Consider the following 20,474-nt stretch of genomic DNA (forward strand, 5'->3'; position numbering starts at 1 on the left):
TCAAAACCATAATGAGATACCATCTCATACCAGTTAGAATGGCCACTATGCAAAGACAAGAAATACAAAGGCTGGCAAGGATGTGGAAAAGGGGAACCCTCCTACACTGTTGGTGGGAATGTGAACTAGTGCAACTGCTGTGTAAAGCAGTATGGATGTTCCTCAAAAAACTAAAAATAGAAATACCATTTGACCCAGTAATTCCACTTCTAGGAATTTACCCAAAGAAAACAAAATCACTGATATGATATATGCACCCTTATGTTCATTGCTATGGTATCTGTGATAGCCAAGATTTGGAAGCAACCTAAGTGTTCATCAGTAGATGATGGATAAGGAAGATGATATACACAATGGAATATTATTCAGCTATAAAAAGAAAAGAAATCCTGCCATCTGCAACAACATGGTCGGATCTAGAGGGTATTATGCTCAGTGAAATAAGCCAGGTAGAGAAAGACAAGTATCATATGATTTCACTTATTTGTGGAATATAACAACAAAGCAAAACAGAAGTAACAAAACAGCAGTAGACTAAGAGACACTGAGAAGTGACTAGTGGTTACCAAGGGGGAGGCCTTGTGGGGTGGGGAGGGAAGGTGAGGGGGATAAAGGGGCACAATAATTCACAATCACAATTTAAGCTGCTCATGGGAACGGTAGTACAGAATAGAGAATATAGTCAATGATTTTGCAACATCTTTCTATGCACTAGAGGGTGTGAGGATTTGATAATATGGGTAACTGTTGAACCACTGTGTTGTACATCAGAAACCACTATAAGATTGTATATCAACGATACTTCAATTTAAAAAATCAGGAAATTCAGATGAACAAATAATTTTTTATAAGAGATTTTCATGAGAACACTTATCTTTACATTTTATTTATATAAATAGTACTTCCTTATATCATTCCAGGGAAAGGTGAAAGAACAGTGATATTTCTTTAGATTATTAGCATTTTTATATCTGCAATATACATTTACTCATTATTGGCATTATGTGAAAAATAACAAAGTTTCCCTTCATGCAAGGGTATTGGTTACATATGTCTTTCAATCTATATTGAAAAAATGTTATTCATTCATGCTCCTCAAAAGTTGATATGTAGATATGGGAACACTTCCTGTTTCTTAAATCTGAAGAAATTTGAATGATGATCCTATTTGAACCTGCACTGAAAGGTTGCTGTCTCAGTGAACTAGTGAATATATAACCTGGTCTCTATTTTGGCTACTCTGCAGTTTTGTCTTTTTATGTGGCCAGTAGTGTAAGATAGAAGGAGAAACATAATAGCCATCTAAAAAAGTCTATACATTGGCTTTGCACTTTATTAATGGTTCCACATAATTACTTGGCTTATTCAATGCAGTGTAAGTTTCTAATGTTCATATAACAACATCACTTTAAGCTGTGCTTAAACATCTTCATTGAAAATAAATGAAACAAGCTTCTATTTTAGGCTGATAAGCACTATTTGCAAATAGCTCACTGTGAACTTATTTTAGAAAGTCTAAAATTTTGCTCTTTTGTCCTGAGAAGTGATGATTCCCACTGGTGACCTCTTTAGAAAGTATCTTCATTAGAAGCAATGTAATTATCACTTTTGAAGATCTCTTTCTGCCAAACTAGATTCTCACTAAAACAAGAACAGGTGACAAAGTAAGAGGAACAAGAAATAGGTGAGATAAAGGCAATGGAATGAGTGGAAGAATTGCTGAGAGATAAAACACAAAAACAGCTCCTTTACTGTAATTATTAAAAGGTGCTGCATTTTGTCATCTCATGACACCCTGTTTTAAATATAGGGACCAATTCGGAAAGAGAAAAATGAGTAGAGTACTTCCTAAAAATAAAGAAATCTAGTATTTCTGTGGTTTTGTGATAAGCATAATTAAAGTTGAAATTTCACTAGTAAAGATGAGAGAAAAATGTATGCATGTAAATATTTAGAGGCTCTGGCATGCTGTAGCTTGAATTAAATAACTTGCTCTCTAGTTTTGCTTGTTTAAAGGGTGATTTTAAAAAGGTACTAGCCTCTCCCTTTTAATCTGGCTTTTTATTCATTATTTGTAACCTCTGGGCCCTTCATTATTCACATAGTAAATGATTATCAGCTTTTGGTCTATGCTCTCAGAAATTTCTCTCTCTCAGTTTTCCATTTTTAAAAAGGGGTATGATATGTTACTCTCCTTATAAAAGTGTTAACACTACAAAACATAGTTAATTCAAAGCATTTCACAATATTTATAATGCTAGTATGGTAACATTATACATCACATAAATTTAAAATGCTCTGAAAAAGCTCTCATTTTTCTTATTCATGATATTGGAGAGCTAAATATGAATATTATTATATAATTCAATAATAGAAGTAATGTTTACATCAGAATTTATGGTGTTTTTCTTACAAAACACCTATAGATATTCTCTATTTAGCTAACATATTCCTGTATCACATAATAAAGAGGAGAGATAATTTATTACTTCTCTTTTTGTAAGTGAAGAAATAGTCACACCAATAAATTCTATGACTGATCCACCACAGAGTAAATCAACAGATTTACTCCACATGAGAACTCAGGCCTATAGATCCCAGTTTGAACTTAATCCTTTAATCTATTATTATGTGCTTTCAGTTTATAAGACACTTACACTCTATTCAGACATAGGAAGGATCTTTGTACCCTTCTTAAAAGCGACAGAACATATAAAATGTGCAGTATCCTTCCTACCACATAGGAAATGCTTAACATATGTTGGGTATTATTTATACTAAAGCACAAATCTGAAGTCACCTATGTTGTAGAAGTTGCCATATAAACTATAGTTAAAGCAACTGTGAAAACTGAAAAGATCTATCAGAGCAGTGTACAATAGAAGCTATGAGTATGTCTGTTTTTTAATGTGTATGAATTACTAGAAGGTGTTTGACGAATGCAACATGCCAACAACAATCATGAGAACTTAAGGAAGACTTATCAAGAAGTAGCAGTTTTGGAGACACCAATTATCAGGAATATAGCCTTGGACATTACTGTAAAACCTCTGAAGTAGATTAAGAAAAGAACCTGAGAAGATTGAAAATATCTTTTGAAGAAAAAACTAGCAGCACCTCCTGGGTTTATGCTTTCACTAAGTCCTATAGGAAATGGCAAAGTAATTATGTACTTATCAAAGATGAAAAAATATAAGAAAGTATCCATAACTACTTGTGGTAAATAAATTGTTCAAACTGGTGAGCCAAGTAAGTTTATATCAAATTTTAAATGTCTGTAACAATTCACTAAAAATTATGCTGCAAAAACAACAGCAGCCTAACCCTTTTTTTTCTTGTCAGGATGGGAGTAAGACTCAGGATGTTATAAAATGGGGGAACAGAAAACAAAAAGACAGTGTTTCATTCCACTCAAGTTAAAGCTCTGCTGCTCATACTAAACAAAACAATCTTATCCTAAACATTTTAAATCAACCATTATTACACTTTATAGTAGAAAAATATTCTTTCTAAGAGTCTCTATAAATATAAGAATGAATAAAAAAATTTAATGAGTTATAACCTGCAAGAAATATAAAATGAAGAATACATTATTTATTAACCAAAATTGATATGTTAGGTGAAAGAAAATCTTTACTTTTATTATGTTGGAAGAGACATTTTTTAACAAGGGACTTAAAAATAAGCAGAGGTCTAATTTTTAAAAGTGTTCTAAAAAGAGGTGCAGCTATCTTTTCTTACTGCAGGAATGCAAAAAAACCCATGAAACTAAAAAAAAATTAAAAATTAAATTACAGTTCTTACATACATGCTAATTTGAAAACTAAAAGAATTATTTCACTCTATAATTATGAGTTTCTTCCAAGGAATCATAGTATTTTGGGCTGGTACCTCAGAATCAGGATCTGTAATTGAACCTCTTTAGATCCCAGACTCTCAGAACATCCAGATTATGGCAGTTCACTATCCAAGTAAAGAGCCTATGTTGCTTTCAAGATTGAGATTTAGAATGTGTCAAAATAGGGTCCATCCATCATTGAACAGAATATATATATATATATATTTCATAAACTGAGAATATGTATGTGTGTATGCAACATGCACACATGTCCAGGGAGGGAATGGGGATTGAATTCTTCAGTTTAGGGCTGTAGGCAACTGCATAGTTGACTTTACTGGGCAGCTGGTGGGAATAGAGAGGAAGAAGATGGTTGTATCTACTGGCACTAAAAAAATCCCATCATCTAGTCAGAATCAGTAGAAATGATCATCCATCCTAACACACACACCCAACACACACAAACATATACACATACTCATGAGACCTGTTCATTTGTAAGATTTCTTCTTTCAATGATACCTCGATATTCATTATAGCCCAGTGATATGCTCTAGAAATTGCACCCCTAAGTGTGGCTCAGATATGAAAGAGCCAAACCAAATTCACAAGAGTCAACCAACAAAGGATATAAACAATTTGGGTTTATAAAACAAACCTGAAAGATTTGGTAGCCAGGCAATATTACTTTATATTGAGAAATTATGCACAGAGTTAACTCAGGTTCTCTCTTCACATAAAAAATAAGCATTTAAGAGCAGAAGGTGCCAAAAGCAGTAACATTAAGTGGGACAGATGGAAACTGTCATATTGTTAAACGCTGTAATATAGAGGGCAGACTTCTTCTTTACCTAAGTTTGCCTCTAGGGAAAGGACAAAAAACAAAGAAATAGGTGGGGATGTGGAGAGTGGCAACACTTGATTCTGTCATGTCCTGGGGAAAAAAAAAGATATATTTTCTCTTTTTTTCTTTAATGTAAATTGCCCAGAAGACATCAGACTTTGTAATTTCCTCTGAATAATTTATCAGATACCACAGCTTTTGAAAATTTATTTTTTTAAAAAGTTTTTTATATTCCAAAATGATGGATTTATGTAAGGTATATTTTCCTTAATTTTCCTGACCTGTGACAGATTGTCAGCAGCAATGACCAGAAGACATCAAAGAGAAACAGTTGTTGTTTAAACTTGGAACTAATCAGAAAAAAATAATGAAATTATGATACAATATTGATTTCCAGCATATCATCATAGAGCTGGCTTAAGTCAATCAGGGCAAATGTAGGTCTACTCTTAAAGTTATTTATAAAAATGGAGATTAAATGAGTTTTTCTTGTGTCATTGAGAGACGTACGTCAGGAAACTAAATAAATAGTAATTAATAGAAATCTAAAACAGTCTGTTAAAAGCAGTAAAAATTATAAAACAAGGGAAAAGTGATATGGCTTATTATCATAATTTAAAGTAACCTCAGAGTTACTTAGGTGCTACTTCAGAGCAGTATGAGACACAATAACGTTTTGAATCTAATATAATATATTTTGAGCATAAATCCTTAGATAAAAGTATACTGCTTTTGGCTTAACTACAGATAACTATGACATGACACTCAAAAATGAGTGAGTTTTCAATCCTAGCATATTAAGATCATTCTATGGATTGTTCTTAAGATTTTTCAAAGGTTTTCAATTAAGTGGAACAGTGAAATTATTATAAGTGAGAGGTAAAATTATTATGTGGGAGAAGCAAAACTTTTAATATATTTTTATATTCAAAATGTACTGTCTTTATTATGTGATGGAAGATTTTTAACAACTGCTCCCCCAAATATCAAAGTGAGAGGAGAGGTAGCAGTAGAAAAATTGATAATATTGAGTACATGAGTAAGAAAAATTAATACAATACTTAGATGTCTAACTCAGTTTTGAAACATTACACAAAATGAAAATCTGTATAAAATAATATACAACTTCTTCAATACTTTGAAGATATTATTCTATTGTGTGTTTTATACCACTATTGTTTAAAAATCTGATGTCATTCCTATATGAATGATTTGTCTTTTCTCTCTGGATACTTTTAAGACCTTCTCTCTTATTTTGATTCTTAAGTTTTCACTTTTTTCAGGCATCCTTCTTGAGATACACTCTATCTCCAGGACCTGTGGATTAATGTTTTTCATCAGTTCTATAAATTTACTGCTACCATTTCTTTAATTATTGCCTTTCCTCCATTCTCTTCTTTGATGCAATATATTTTGGACCTTCTCATTTCATTGTCCAAACCTTATATCTCTCTCATACTTCCACTACATCATCTCTGTCTGTAATTATTCCAATATGAGGTAATTTCCTCACATTTATCTGTCAGTGTGCTAATTCTCTCTTCTGCTGGTCTAATCTGTTGTTTTCATCTGTTCAAAGATTTTTTTAATTTTAACTTTTATTTCTCATTTCTAAGACTCCCATTTTCTCCCCAGTTTGCTCATTCATAAATGATAGTCTCTTGTTACGTCTTTATCTTTGAGTGTGCCTTTGTTTTTTGGACAATTTCATTATAGACAGGTTAACCATACATCTTGGCTTGCCAAGGACAATTTGATATACTTCTGTTGTACTTGCATCTTGTCTGTTTTTTAGGACTTGTCTTACACAAAAATTCCCTACGATGGACAATAAATGATAATGGGTCACCTAATTCTTAGCAGTCCTGTATTTTGTATTTGACAGTTCTACCAGGTATCATTTTTTTCAGTTCATCTATTGATTAATGGTTTTGCTGATGACTTGAGCTTGGTGAGTTTTGGTAGTACATTCATCACTTCATCTTAATCTGTTGTAGTATGGCTAACCTAAACTGGGGAAAGCTTCCCCTGGAGAAAATTCATTTCTGCTTCTATCTGTAGCCAGAGAGCACCTTTGACTGGTTCCACTTTAGCCTCCCACAAGGGTCTCATGGTCTCTGGGAATCCCAGGGTGAAATTTATGTTTTGCTGCTTTTCCAAGGCTAAGTATCTCATCAGCATTACTACTGTAAGCATCCTTTAGGGTATCTCCTTCCTCTCCCAAGTCCTGGCTTTCTACAGTTCTGGCTACTGCTCCATGCTGCTCTGACCTTCACCTTAAATTTTTTGGGGGGAGTGAATCTAAAGACTGGCAGCATATGTAAAAAGGTATGTCCTTTTTACAGGGTATGTCTAACAGGGTATGTCCTTTTACTGGGTCAAGTTTTTCTACAGTGGGAAGGTTTTTCAAAATACCAAATCAACAATTATTTCACCATACACTATTTGTCAACTGCTGTAGTCCCCTATAAAATGGATGTCTTTTACATCATTTAAATTTTTGACACATTGTGGACTGCCTACAGAAAGACAGTACCAATTTATACTCCAAACAATGGTTTTTTAACCCAATCCTTGCCAATCTAGGCAATCTCAGTTTTAAATTGTTATTTAACTGATCTGTACAAAGCAATAGAGCATTTAAAAAGTTTGTTTCTTAAGTTATACTGAGTATGTATTTAAAAGCAACTTGCTTCTTTCCCCTTATAAACTGTTTATATATATACTTTGTATTCTATTTTAAGTGGATGTGTTCTTGCTACTGAATTATTAGAAAATTTTATATAATGAAAATATTAAACCTTCATCAGTTTATTACAAATACTAATTTTTAACTTTGACATTTGTAACAATTTTTGTGTAGTTAATGTTTCTATTAAGAGACTTTAATGCTTATGTAGGGGATTCTATCACTATTTTTACTATATTTTCTAGGTTTCCTATCTCACCTAGAGAAGTTCGTCTTACCTAAAGGTCATAAAAATAACCTCTTAATTTTAAAATCATAAACTTACAGGTTTTTAATGTTTAAATATTGTCTGTAGTTTAATTTTGTGTTGCATGATCAATCTTCTTCACTAAAATAGATAGCCAATTTTCTCAACACATTTATTGAATGTTCCTTCTTTCCTCCAGTGCTTTGAAATATCATATTTACAATATGTTAAATTCCAATTTTACACATAGGTATATTAACAAAATATCATTTGGTTGCATTTATCTCTGAGTTTATTATTCTGTAATATACCAAATATTTTAATCATTATGCCTTATGTTTTTACATCTGATTGAGTAAGGCCCTCAAAAAAATACCTTGTTCACTATGTATTTGCCTAATTTGTTCTATTAAAATAACATAACAGAAATCAACTTGGAATAGTACCCCCAAAATTCACTGGGAATTATATCACATTTACCAATAGATTTAAGTTAAAAATTGACAATTTCACAAATAATAATTAAATCTAAGAATACAGAAAGACTTCCTAAACATTCAAGCTATATTTTATGTCCTTTAATAAAGTTTTCTTTACTCTGGCCCGGCAAATTTCTTAAGTTTATTCTTGGGTATTATGAAGTTTCCTTTCTTTTGCTATTGCAAATGAGATTTTTTTCCATTATATTTTCTAAAGGATTGTTTTTCTAATTTAAGTAATATTAGTATACAGATTTTTATAAAATAAAATACTCTTGTATTCAGCCATTATATTGAACTATTCTTGATTCTAATACTTTATCAATTGATTCTTTTGGGTTTTCTAGTTGAATAATAGGGTTTACAACTATAAATAAAGGGCTTACAACTTAGAGTTTTTCATCTTCAAAAACACTGATAGGCAGTGCTATGTTATCAAAAGTTAATTGTATTCATTCTCTAGGTCACAAAGAGACAACTAGCCTAATTAGCTGTCTAACTTAATCACTGTCTCAGATAGCAATCAATACATCTTTGAAGTGATGCTATTGCCTGGTAACTATAGGGAACTTTCTGACTCACTGTCTTTATTCTCTTTAGGGATGCATGGAAAAACAAAATTAAAACAGTAACCTTCCCACTTAGAGATAACAACTGGGAACTCTTCATTCTACTTCAGACAATTTCTTTCTCATCCTAAAAATGCAATATTTTAACCCCTTTCAACTCTCAACCCTTGCTCTCTCTTTCAACTGTTAGTTTTTAGTGTGTACACAAACCCATCTTCTCTCTCTCATTTTTTCTTCTTTAGCTGAAAACTACCTTGTTCATGACTAAATGTATAAATTTAATGAAAATTAAAAATAGTGAAATTCTGAAACAAAAAGAAAGCCATAAATTTTAAATTAAAATGAAAACAAGGGGACAATGCCAATAACTTTAGTCTAGACTGTTACCAATTTCCCTACAGATTCTCATAAAGACTTCCTTTTTCAACTATGATATAGGTTTTTCTACAAGTTTGAACTGTAAAGATAAATTTAGACATTTTTTGAATATAATTTTATTACTAAAATTGAATTCTATTATTTTTCTTCATTGCACATATTTTATATTTCAGTAATATACTGAAGGCTTTTGAAGGTTGGCTTAGGAAACAACCCTCTACAATCTCCAAACCCAGTTAGTCAAAAAGCGGTATTAATTTTAACCTGAGAGTCACCTATCCGTTTCTACCCTCACTTGCACCTTAGTTCTCAGTGTCTTTTGTTTGAATTTTAAATAACCTCTTGATTGGTGGTATAGCTAAGTTTATTTCCATTCAACCCACTGTCTCATCTGTTGTCAAAGTGTTTTTTCTAAAATGAAAATGTCTTTAAATTCATTGCTGTTAAACATCATTCAAAAAAAATCTTAATTTTCTACTAGAAAAAATCCAAATGCCTTTTATCTAATACAAAGAGCATACATCATTTGGCCCTACATCTACCTCTCCATGCTCTCTCTTGTCATTTTTCTCGCAAACTCATTCTGCAGCCAGACTGATCTATTGGATCTTATAATTTCAGCTATTGTGCCTTTACAGAATTAATAAATTATTTACAGTAGATTAATATTGACACATTCATACTATGGACTACTGTATGGTAATGAGAACAATATTAAGCAAAAGAATCTAGACATAAAATTTGTACTCTCTAATTTCATTTATATAAAATTTAATTTAAAAAATCTATGATGCTAAAAGTCGAAGAGTGGTTACTCAAAAGTTTAGCTGCTGCTGAAAAGGGTACAAGATGGGGCACAATCTGGGATACTGATAACATTCTGGGTTATTGATCTGGATGCTAGTTACACAGATATATTAATTTTTTGAAAAATCTATTAAGCTGCAACTATACTATTTGTACACTTTTTGTATATTTAAGTAAAAGGTAAACAATAAGAAAAAGAACAATAAAAGTAGTTCCACAATCACTACTTAAAAAATTCCCCTATGTCCTTCAGATGAATTTTATCTTGCTCCTAATATCACATACATATCACAACTATATTGATAATCATGTTGTATTTTATTTATCCAATTATTTTCATTTTCCAACCATAATGTAACTTCCCTAAGTGCTGAGATAATAACATTCTATCCATGTGTCCCCAGTGCAGTGCCTGGCAGTTAGTGAATACTCAATAAATATTGTGTAAATGGTTTCTCAATTTCTGCGCTGTTAACATTTTGGAGCCCTCATTTTGTTTTAGGGGCTGTCTGGTGCCTTAAAGGATATTTAGCAGTAGCCCTGGCCACTACTCACCCAATGTCAGTAGCACCCTTCCAGTTTTGACAACCAAAAATGTTACCAGGCATTGTCAAATGTCCCCTGGGGACCACAAATGCCCCTGGTTGAGAATCACTTACATAAATAAATATTTTTCTGTGGAAAAATACAAGCCAAGTGTTAAAACAATTCACTTACCAAAAAACTTTGGTCATGAAATAATTTGCATGTTAGGGGCAACTAAAAAAAAATAGGCTCTTTTGAACACTGAAGGGAAAGTTTAGCTCTGTCAGAAAAGTTTATAAAATGCTTTAAATGTCTACATACATAATCAAGTGTAATTCACATTAATTGCATGCTAGAATATTGTTTCCTTTGGAATTCTTATGAACAAAATGAGTTTGCTAAACAAAATAATTATGTAAATGGGATTGTGTATTTGGTATTTTTAAAAATGACTGCTAATGTTAGCTATATGTATTCAATGTCCTAAGTATAAATTATTTCTAAGGTTTATATATACGAACGTTCCACTAATTTTAAAATTAAGATTCAATAATTTTCTATCCATAAAATATTTAACATGAACATTCTCTAAGTACATAGAAATTAAACTATTGTGAATCAGCTATGTAAAAAACTCACAAAAGGCATAACTAGCTTGTTAGAAAGTAACATTTTGTATTTCTTTAACCACATGCTTCTGATCTAGGATGTGTTTTGAGCTTGACCTCTTTTTTAAGAGGGTAATGAAATAATTGAGTTTTATTATGTTAATGAGAAAATAGTAAAGGAATTGGTTTATATTTAGTGTCAAAATGATAAAGTTAAAACATAAATCTGATTCTGCCATATTTCCTGACTAGCAATTCCTTAAACTTCTCTTTGTAATTAGAATCAGTCTTTAAGAATAGTCTACTGAGCTAAAAGAAAACTAAAGGCTACTGAGCTAAAATAAAGTGTATGAAAGAGAAACAAAATTGGAAAATACAAAAATGTTCAATCTCATTATTAGTTCTGCAATATGCCAATAAAGGCATACAATTTTCATCCATCAAATTGGTATGATTAAAAGTGATAATTGATAGGCACTCTCAAAAACTAATAGTATGAATATATAAATTTGTATATATAGACTAGAGGGTAATTTGGCAGTATATATCATGAGACTTAACAATTTTGACTGTTATTTTATTTAAAGGAAATATTTCTAAAGTGATAACCAGAGATGTATATGCAATTTATATAAAGAGAATGTTTACGATAGGGAATAAAAAAGAACTTAAGTTATTAATGACTGGCGAATTAAATTACTCATAGCTTGTTTATACACTGTAGTGATTGACAAATCCCATTTTTTTCTTGTAGAACATTTACTAAATGGAAAAAGAGCTTAATTTATATGAAAAGGAGAGCATTAAAAAGCAAGGGCTCTACAGTCAAAACTACCTAATTCAAATTCTAGTTCTATTATCTTCTACTAGCTGTGATCTAGGTTATTTCATGATTACTCTTTCTAAATCTAATCTTCTTATCTGTAAAGTGGTACTTATTATGTAGTTTTCTTGTGAAAATTAAATATTACATAAAGTGCTCATCATAATGACTGGTTACTGTACATACACAATAGATTTTAGTGGTTATGATAATAATTGAGATGATACTATTATGAAACTCAAGCTATGATGGTTTCCAATTGTGCAAATAAATCAGTCATAGCTAATAATTATGTATCTAGATTATTGGTGGTTTTTATATTCTTCGCTTTGCTTTTCCGTATTTCCCAAATTCTTTCTTGGTAAAGCCATATAATCAGAAATATATTCAGAAAAAAAAAGGAGTTTTTTTTTTTTTTTGGTAAGCTACTGGTTAAAGGCAAGAATAAACAGTAAAAAAAAAATCTTCATCTTTCCTTTCTTCTAAACGACCATATATTGTCATATGAACAGCCCTTGCATTAAAATCTCATCTCTAATACTATGTCACAATAAAAAGGTCACCACCGTATACACCTACTGAACTCCTATTATATGCAAAACGTTGTGATATTAATATTATAATGCCTACCAGAAGTATGGAAATTTAAAGACAGATTTTCTTGTTAGTAAAACAGGAGTTTTCTGCATATTGTCTTAAGGTTTATTTTTTAGTAACTAACCATCATGAGTAGCAGGATATCCAAAAAGGCTTTGACTTTTACCCCTCACAAGATCAATCTCAATTCTGACCAGAAGGCATTGAGTTGGGGATGAGAAAATAATTTAACTTACAAGATGTATTTTCTTTCAGAATATTTGCTTAAATATTTATATTACCTCTGATTGCAGAGTAAATACACATATATCATTATAACATGGCTATGAACAAAGCAAAGAAATACTGATTCCTGAACATCTGAGATACTTTTAAACTACTTATATAAATAGAAAATAATTTCTATTTCTTTTAAGTAGTAAATATTTTAAGAAATCTAGAAAGCATTCAGGGATAAATACAAAACATTTGGGAGTGGTCTGTATTATATAAATATCCAAGTATCTCTTGCTCCACTTGTGCCACAGGTGTAATGCATTAGTCCCCCCCCCCCGCCCCCCCCCACAACACTGAAACATTTGATGGTAAGAAGGCAAAGGGGAGAAAAAGATTAGGGAATAAAGAGACTGGTTATTAGGCCTGCATGTCACTGTCTATGTTCAAAACCGAAGGAGTGAAATTACTTCTATAAAATGTTCATGTAAGGAAGCTACATCTTCCTTAGCAAGGTCCTGAATATATTTTACTGTTCTTCAGGAGAGAAAGGGAAAAAAAGAAAAAGAAAAATAAAAATTAGAGGACAACTTGTTTGTTAGGAGTAGTTGCCTACAAAGACTCTCCTGACTGCAAAGAAATTTAGAATATTTTCTTGTTATTAAATATAAAAAGGATGTGAAGCTAAATAAGATTATGACAGAAATATTGTCTGAAAGGTTAACTTTCACAAAAAATGAACACATTATACAACTCTTTTCAATTTAGTTTTCCTTAAAAATAGGATTCAGAAATTACAAGAAAAGTAAAATTATATTTATTATTAATAAAACAAATTTAATAAAATGTTACTATTATATTTTCTTTTATCCAAGAGCTTACACTTTAAAGTACCTACATATTCTATTTTTGCATTAAAACTGTTTTTTAGAATGAATACAAGTAAAGAAATTTTTTTAAAGGTATTTGTTATTAAGAAAAGTTAAATTTGGATGTAATTTCTATTTTAGTGCTTCTTTCCTGACACAAGAACTTCAATATTCCCTTAGCTGTGCTGTTAAAATAAATAATTTCAGTAGGACATGGGAAGAAAAGTAGGTTATGAAAACTTAAGTGCAGCACTTTAAAGAGATCCCTTTAACGGAATCAGTAAGAAGTAGTGAGCAATAGGAATGAAGCTAACTGCTCTCATGTTCGAAAGTATGCATCAATATAGGGAGGACAAATAAATTCCTAATTCAAATGACTAATTAAACAAATACAAAATTAAAACTAATATGGCTGAAACTTCTGACACCAAGAATTTAAGTGAGCTTTAGTTGACACTGAGAATAAACTAAATTGCCAAACATTTTCCATATTAGTATATGGTTGTACCTCAAGAAGGGAAATCCCTCATTGTGCTTTCAATTATATACAAGAACAACCTCCTGAACATTAGTTACCTATCTCTAGCCATTCTCTACTCTTCCACTATTATTATTAAACTAATAACGCTGGTTTTAGTTAATGTTGCTTATTAACAGCTGTCAATGAAATCACTAGTCTAACACTGAATCAGGTAGGTTTTAAATTAAAGAGATTCTTACTGGCACTTAAACTATTACCAGGATCATTCAGCGGTGATGAGAAATTAATATAGAAGATATTGTTATTCCTGAGTCAAGGATGCTTAGAAGAGGTGAAAGGATTTCCTTATGTATAATCTCTTTGACTTTGAACAGTTCCCCTGAAGAATTAGAGGAAGATAACAATTTTGTAGATGATATTAGAAATGCATCTTGTTGTTAAGTGTCTTTTCCCCTCTCTTGGAATGTAAGCTCCTTGAGAGCAAAGCCTTAATTTTGGCACATAACACCTAACAGACCTCATGTCATAGAGCAAGCCTTTTTTAATAGGTTCTGAGAGAATTATTGGATATAAGAGTTAGTTTTTCTCATATGAATATAAAATAGTACCAGTATATGTACCACCCTTGGGAGAATTGAGAAGACAGTTATTCAAATCATTCTGTGTGTTTGATGGTTTAGATGGGAAACTTTAGCTGAGAAAAGCTAGATGCAGTACGTAAAATCACCAAAAAAACTTGTTGAGTTAACAATTGAAAACATTATCACCTAATGGATTGAAAGTTTTCTTTACTAAATCCATTATTATTGCATATTTAACTCCAGTTTTAAACTCCTTGAAGACAAGGACAAATTCTTTCCAACTTTTGTAACTCTTATCAGGTCTAGGACACTATGATACAGAGTTCAATTTAACTCAGACTGTGTTTTACCAGTGAATTAAAACAACACACACATGCGCACTCATTGCCTAAATCATACCCCCACCTGCTGAATCAGAGTTTTGGGAGTTGGGCCCAGGAATCTTTTTAGAAAAAAAATCTTTATAAGCAGAAGGATAGGTATCCAGTATTGGGGACCCCTGAATTGAAATAAATTTCTATTCCCATTGCTGGTTCTCAGTACCACTACCTTCATTTATGACCTTGTCTTTTAAATGTCTATGACTCTTCTTTAAAAGTCTGTATTATCTCATTTCAAAGACATGTCACCATTCTGTCCTAAAGTTGGTATATATTTTTTAATCCAACCTTCTTCAGAATAATTCTCACTGTCCTTCAAATATCCAACATCTGTTATTTCAACTTCATTCTACCTCTCATTCTTAGAATATAAGATCTTCTAAATCTTATTTGGCCTTCTGTAGCCTTTCTAAAAGTTTATAATTTATTCTGCTCCTAAAATACTATGTTGGACTTCTCTGTCTTTTGTGTTAATTATGTGTGGAATATGTGTACAATGGAATATTAGTCCTAAAAAGGAATGAGATTCTGATACATGCTATGACACGGATGAACTTTGAAAACATTTTGTTAAGTGAAATAAGTTAAAATAGAAGGACAAAAATTGTATGAGCCCACTTATAGAAGGCATCTAGAATAGGGAAATTCAGAGTCAGAAAATAAAATAAAGGCTACCCAGGAATGCAAAAGGGTGGAATGGGTAATTATTGCTTAATGGGTACAGATTTTTTTTGGGATGATGAAAAAGTTCTGGAAACAGACAGTGGTGATGGTTGCAAAAAATTGTGAATGTATTAATGCCCTGAATTGTACACTTAAAAATGGCTAAATGGAAAATTTGATGTTATGTGTATTTTAATCACAATAAAAAAAAGCTACTGAAATAATTTTCTTGACTTTCCTAGAGCAGCCTTTTTTGTCATACTAATTTTATCTCTATTATTAAAGGGGAAAAAAAACCCTGTCCATACTTTTTTCTTTATTCCTTAAATTATTCACTCTTTCTAGCTTTTTACTTTCCCTTTCATCTTTAGCCTAAAATAAAATTAATATGGATACTCAGAGTTTTCCACACTTTAAGGTACAACGATGTTGTGGCTATAGATATAGAATACTTCAAATCTATACAAACATTTGCATGCACTTGTACAGACCCCTCTTTAATTCTCCTTAGACTCTTGAAATTTTTTGCACATTTCACCAAAATTCTTCTTCACTTCTTGTTTGATCTTGTTTTTCATTTGAATGTAAGTGAATAAGAGAACAAGCTTTATAGTGCAAGTAATTTTGTATTCTAAGTTCTTTTCTGATGCCAAGTACTTAGGACATAATGGGAAAATGTCAATTAAAAAAATTTACCACACAAAAAAAAAGCTAATCTAAAAGAAGCAAAAGATAAATACATCAAAATGACCTCTAAAGAACTGATATTACATAAATTATGGGGTGGCTGAGAAATTATATTCTCATAGGAAAAAATGGAGCAGAGTGAAAAGCTACTTTAATCTTAACTACTAAGAACTATAAGGTAACTAAGTTTATTATTTTTACAGATGATACTTTTAAGTTTCAAAAAGTTCTCTGGTCTTACTAAAAAGCACAAAATTAATAGGAGTAATTGTCCTCATGAAGTTCTGGAAAAATCAGGGAAAATGAATTAGGAAATAAATTTAGTATATGGAAAGTTATTGAAAGATCCCATACACAAGGAGCAAAAGTACATAATATAGTTGTGAAAAGGCAACTAAAGCAGAGATGATAAATGGTTTAGAAAAAAAAATCTATTCCTAAATAAAGGGAAGAATGTGGAATTATATTTTAAAAAAGCACAAAGGATGGGTGGTAGTGAGTTTCAAAGTTAGTTTAGGAGTAAACTGGACTGGAATATTAAATAGTGAAGCATTTTCCTATTTCTAAGGTATGTTTGGACAATATTTAGGCAACACTTTTCTTGGAAATCAAATCTGATCAGTTTACGAGACAACAGAGGAACAGTGCCAGTGATTTGTCAGATGCAGAGAAGTATAAAGGAGGCAGTATGGGACAATCAGCAAGCTTCAAGGCTAAGTACACAGATGAGTGCAATATCTCAAGTTAATTAATGGGGCAGCCATATGTGGAAAATAGGTAGAAGAGACAGTATTCAAGCAAACTCAGTCAGTAGTCCAACTTAGTGGCACAAGGCAAGGGGACATAGGTAGCAGAAGTGCTAAACAATGTGAACCTATTTATAATATTACAGGCAGATTGGGTAGGGCAAGATCAGGCAGATGGGTAGCATAGCAACTGGAAGGCCATGGTATAGAAGAATGGTAGGAGGGCAAATAGATAATGCTGGGCAGTCTAAAATACTAAAATAGCAGAAGGATATGGCAGTACTAGGCCATTTGCTGATGGACAAAGCACCAGTGAGTGAAGAATGCAAATCATTCAGGAGATGAATAGAGTGGGGCAAGAAGTAGAGACAAAATCAAAGGCACTCAGAGCAGGAAGACAGGACAGCAGAGAAGCAATGACATATCATTAGAAGCAGTTGGGTAGGAGAGTAAAAAGCTGTCAGCAGGGGAATAAACACCATTCAGGAGAAGATGAGATTGAGTGTAGCAGTCTCCTGAATTGGGTGTCTTCCACCTAGGAAACAGTCATTGATAAACTGCATATGAAAATCCACAAGAGAATAGCACACAAATGGAAACAGCAGATGGATCTGAACTCTATTGCCCAGGGATACAGAATGACCCTAGAACATAGATACATAACAATCCACAAGGAAATTAAACAGATGGGAAAAATGGGTCCAAGCATTTTTTATGATGAAAAAAGAAACCAAAACACTAAAAATTATTAATCTGGAAATGATTGGCTGGGATTGAAGTCTTCGCTTACCCCTTTCTGGAGCCCACAAAATGGGAGTGTTGGGAATTTCTGCAGCAGAAAAACAGAAGAGAAAAGGGATTTCTGACTCCCAGTTTGAGGAAAGCAAGTCAAATTAGGGCTGTATGAACTGGTTCAGGGCAATAAGAACCAGCCTGAACCTTCTCCGTTCCTCAGAATCAAGCCATTTCTGAGGCTTGGGAAAGGTTTAGGAAGCCCTCACCCCATTGTTTCCCACAACCTCCCCTTTCACACTTACCTCCAGTGCAAACAGTTTCCAGCAAGGAGGTACTTGGGAAAATTCACATTCACTCCCATGTTTACACCATGACAAAATTTGAGGATGGCCAGCTAATAGTACTTCCTGTGTAGGTCAGGTTCCTGATTCAGTGGGATCCCTTCCACTCTTTGTAACTGACCAGAGGAGATAGGTTACTAGTAACCACCTACCTCTTTGCAAGAGGATAGGAAAGGAAGCAGGGACAGTATTTTTAATAAATAAAAAAATAATACTAGTAATACTAGTAAATACCTTGATGATCTCAATTGTCATGTATTTTAATTCCATTAAGATGTAGATGACTCTAAAAAATAATATCTTTAGCTCAGACTTCTCTGAACTCCAGATGCATGTAACTAACTGCCAACTTTACATCTCTACTTGGATTTCTAAAGGTAGTCTTCCTTCTCAAACATACCCCTTCCAGTCTTCTCCATTTCAGTAAATGGCAGCTCATCCTTCCAATTGCCCAAGTCAAAATCCTGGGTCTTATACTTGACTTCTCTGATTCTCTTATTCCATCTGGTACCACTACATTAAAATATATATCAATAATTCTCACTACCTTCGCTTCTATCACTGGTCTAAGTGGCTATTGTTTTTCACTTGATTTATTTCAATAGCTTCCTAAATGGTCTTCCTGTTAAAATATAAATCAGATCATGTAACAGCTCTGCTCAAAACTGTCCATTATACTAAGGATGACATACAGGTTCTACATAAGTCATGGCTTGCTTCCTCTCCTCCTTTAGGTTTTTCCTGAGATGTCACCTTATCAATGAAGCCTTTCTTGATGGCCTTATTTAAAATTACAACCCTCTGTCCCTCCTGTACTACCTATCCACGTTCCCCAGTTTATTTTTATCCATAGTTCTTATCACCATCTTTAGTACTATACATTTACTTGTTCACTTATGTACTTTGTCACCCCACTAAAATGTAAATTCACAAATGCAGGGACTTTTGACTTCTTTGTTCATTGCTGTATCCCAATATCTTGAACAGAGTCTGGCAAATATACATTAGGCACTCAGAACATATTTCAGTCTACGAAGAGTTAACTTGTTTGTGGGGCATCTCCTTTCTCTGTTTTAAATTCTTAGAGCATTTTTCTGAAAGCTCACATACTATGTGCTTTTGATTAACAGAGCAGATGCTAGTATCCCGTAGAAAGGAATATTCTAAAATAGAAGTTGGCAAGCCCCAGCCAGTGGGACAAATCCTGACTGTTGCCTGTTTTTTTGCATTGCCTACAATCTAAAAGTGAACTTTACATTCTTAAATGATTGAAAGAAAATCAAAATAATAATATTTAATGCATGTATAAATTATATGAAATTCAATTACAGTATCCATAAATAAAGTTTTATTGAGGCACGGCAAGCCACATTCATTTATATCATTTTATGGCACCTTTTATGCTACAGGGCTGACAGAATTGAGTAGTTATGACAGAGACCATATAGCCCATAAAGCCTAAAATATTTACTATCTGTATTTCTCAAGAACAAGTTTACTGACCCCATCCAAAAGTATTTTATATTTAGAAGGGAAAGAGTAATAACTGAAGTTTGAGCAAAATAAGATAGAGCATTATTGTTAATAATGTTGTTACTGTTGTCCAAGTCATGGTACATTTATCCTAGGACTTGCTTCCAATATTATATAAAAACAGCCCTCTCAAATATCTAAATATTATTTAAAACTGATGGTGATATTCATACATCTGTCCACCCTACAGAGTAGCCTATCTTATGGCACTAGGTACAGTATAGGTAAGTCTTGGAAATGTCAGGAATGGAGGAAACAAGAAAGGAAAATAAATAGGTCCACAAATAGAACTCATATCAGAATATCACATAATTAACCAAATTTCTAAATACCCTACGCTTAACAATAGTAGGAAATTCGCATTAAGTGAATCTTTTTTAAGCCTCATCAATGGGGTGTTGAAGTGACCTCATTATAACGGGGGGCTCCTATACAATGTAGCTGTGAATCACAGCAAGGACACATTATACTTTATTTATACAATATTCAAATCTAAGTTACTTTCTCGTTGGTTCAAATGCCTTTATTTTGTAAAAAAGTATTTTAAAAACTTACAAAACCCTATTCAGTAATCACCTCCTAATCAAAACTGACCTATCTCTTCTTTATGTAAAGTTTCACCCTGAGGATTACTACATACAAGGATATTATATCACATGCTGCAATCAAACTTATAGAAAGGGGTGAAGAAGGTGAGGTGGGAAAACACTTAAGTTATCCCAATGACATACATTGCTATAATGTTATCTTCAGTCTCCACAGAGGAGTATACTTTATGTCCTCTTTTATCAATTGGTCTTTGCAATACGATCAACTGCTTCTTCTGCATTGTTGCCTTAGG

At 32.5% G+C, this 20,474-nt stretch overlaps 1 protein-coding gene across 14 annotated transcripts in view; it reads right to left on the reverse strand.

Moving 5' to 3' along the window:
• Positions 1 to 20,474, reverse strand: part of GPHN (gephyrin) — a 752,379-nt gene that overhangs the window by 325,220 nt on the left and 406,685 nt on the right. For 8 of the 14 annotated variants that reach the window (XM_036906015.2, XM_036906020.2, XM_036906014.2 and 5 more), the window contains exon 5: positions 17,815 to 17,853. The exons of the other annotated variants lie outside the window; for them this stretch is intronic. In XM_036906015.2, coding sequence (XP_036761910.1) covers positions 17,815 to 17,853 — 39 coding nt within the window. The remainder of the gene's footprint in view (positions 1 to 17,814; positions 17,854 to 20,474) is intronic. 14 annotated transcript variants of the gene reach the window in all.

Source organism: Manis pentadactyla, chromosome 11, assembly GCF_030020395.1.
Source record: "Manis pentadactyla isolate mManPen7 chromosome 11, mManPen7.hap1, whole genome shotgun sequence".
Classification (NCBI taxonomy): domain Eukaryota; kingdom Metazoa; phylum Chordata; class Mammalia; order Pholidota; family Manidae; genus Manis; species Manis pentadactyla.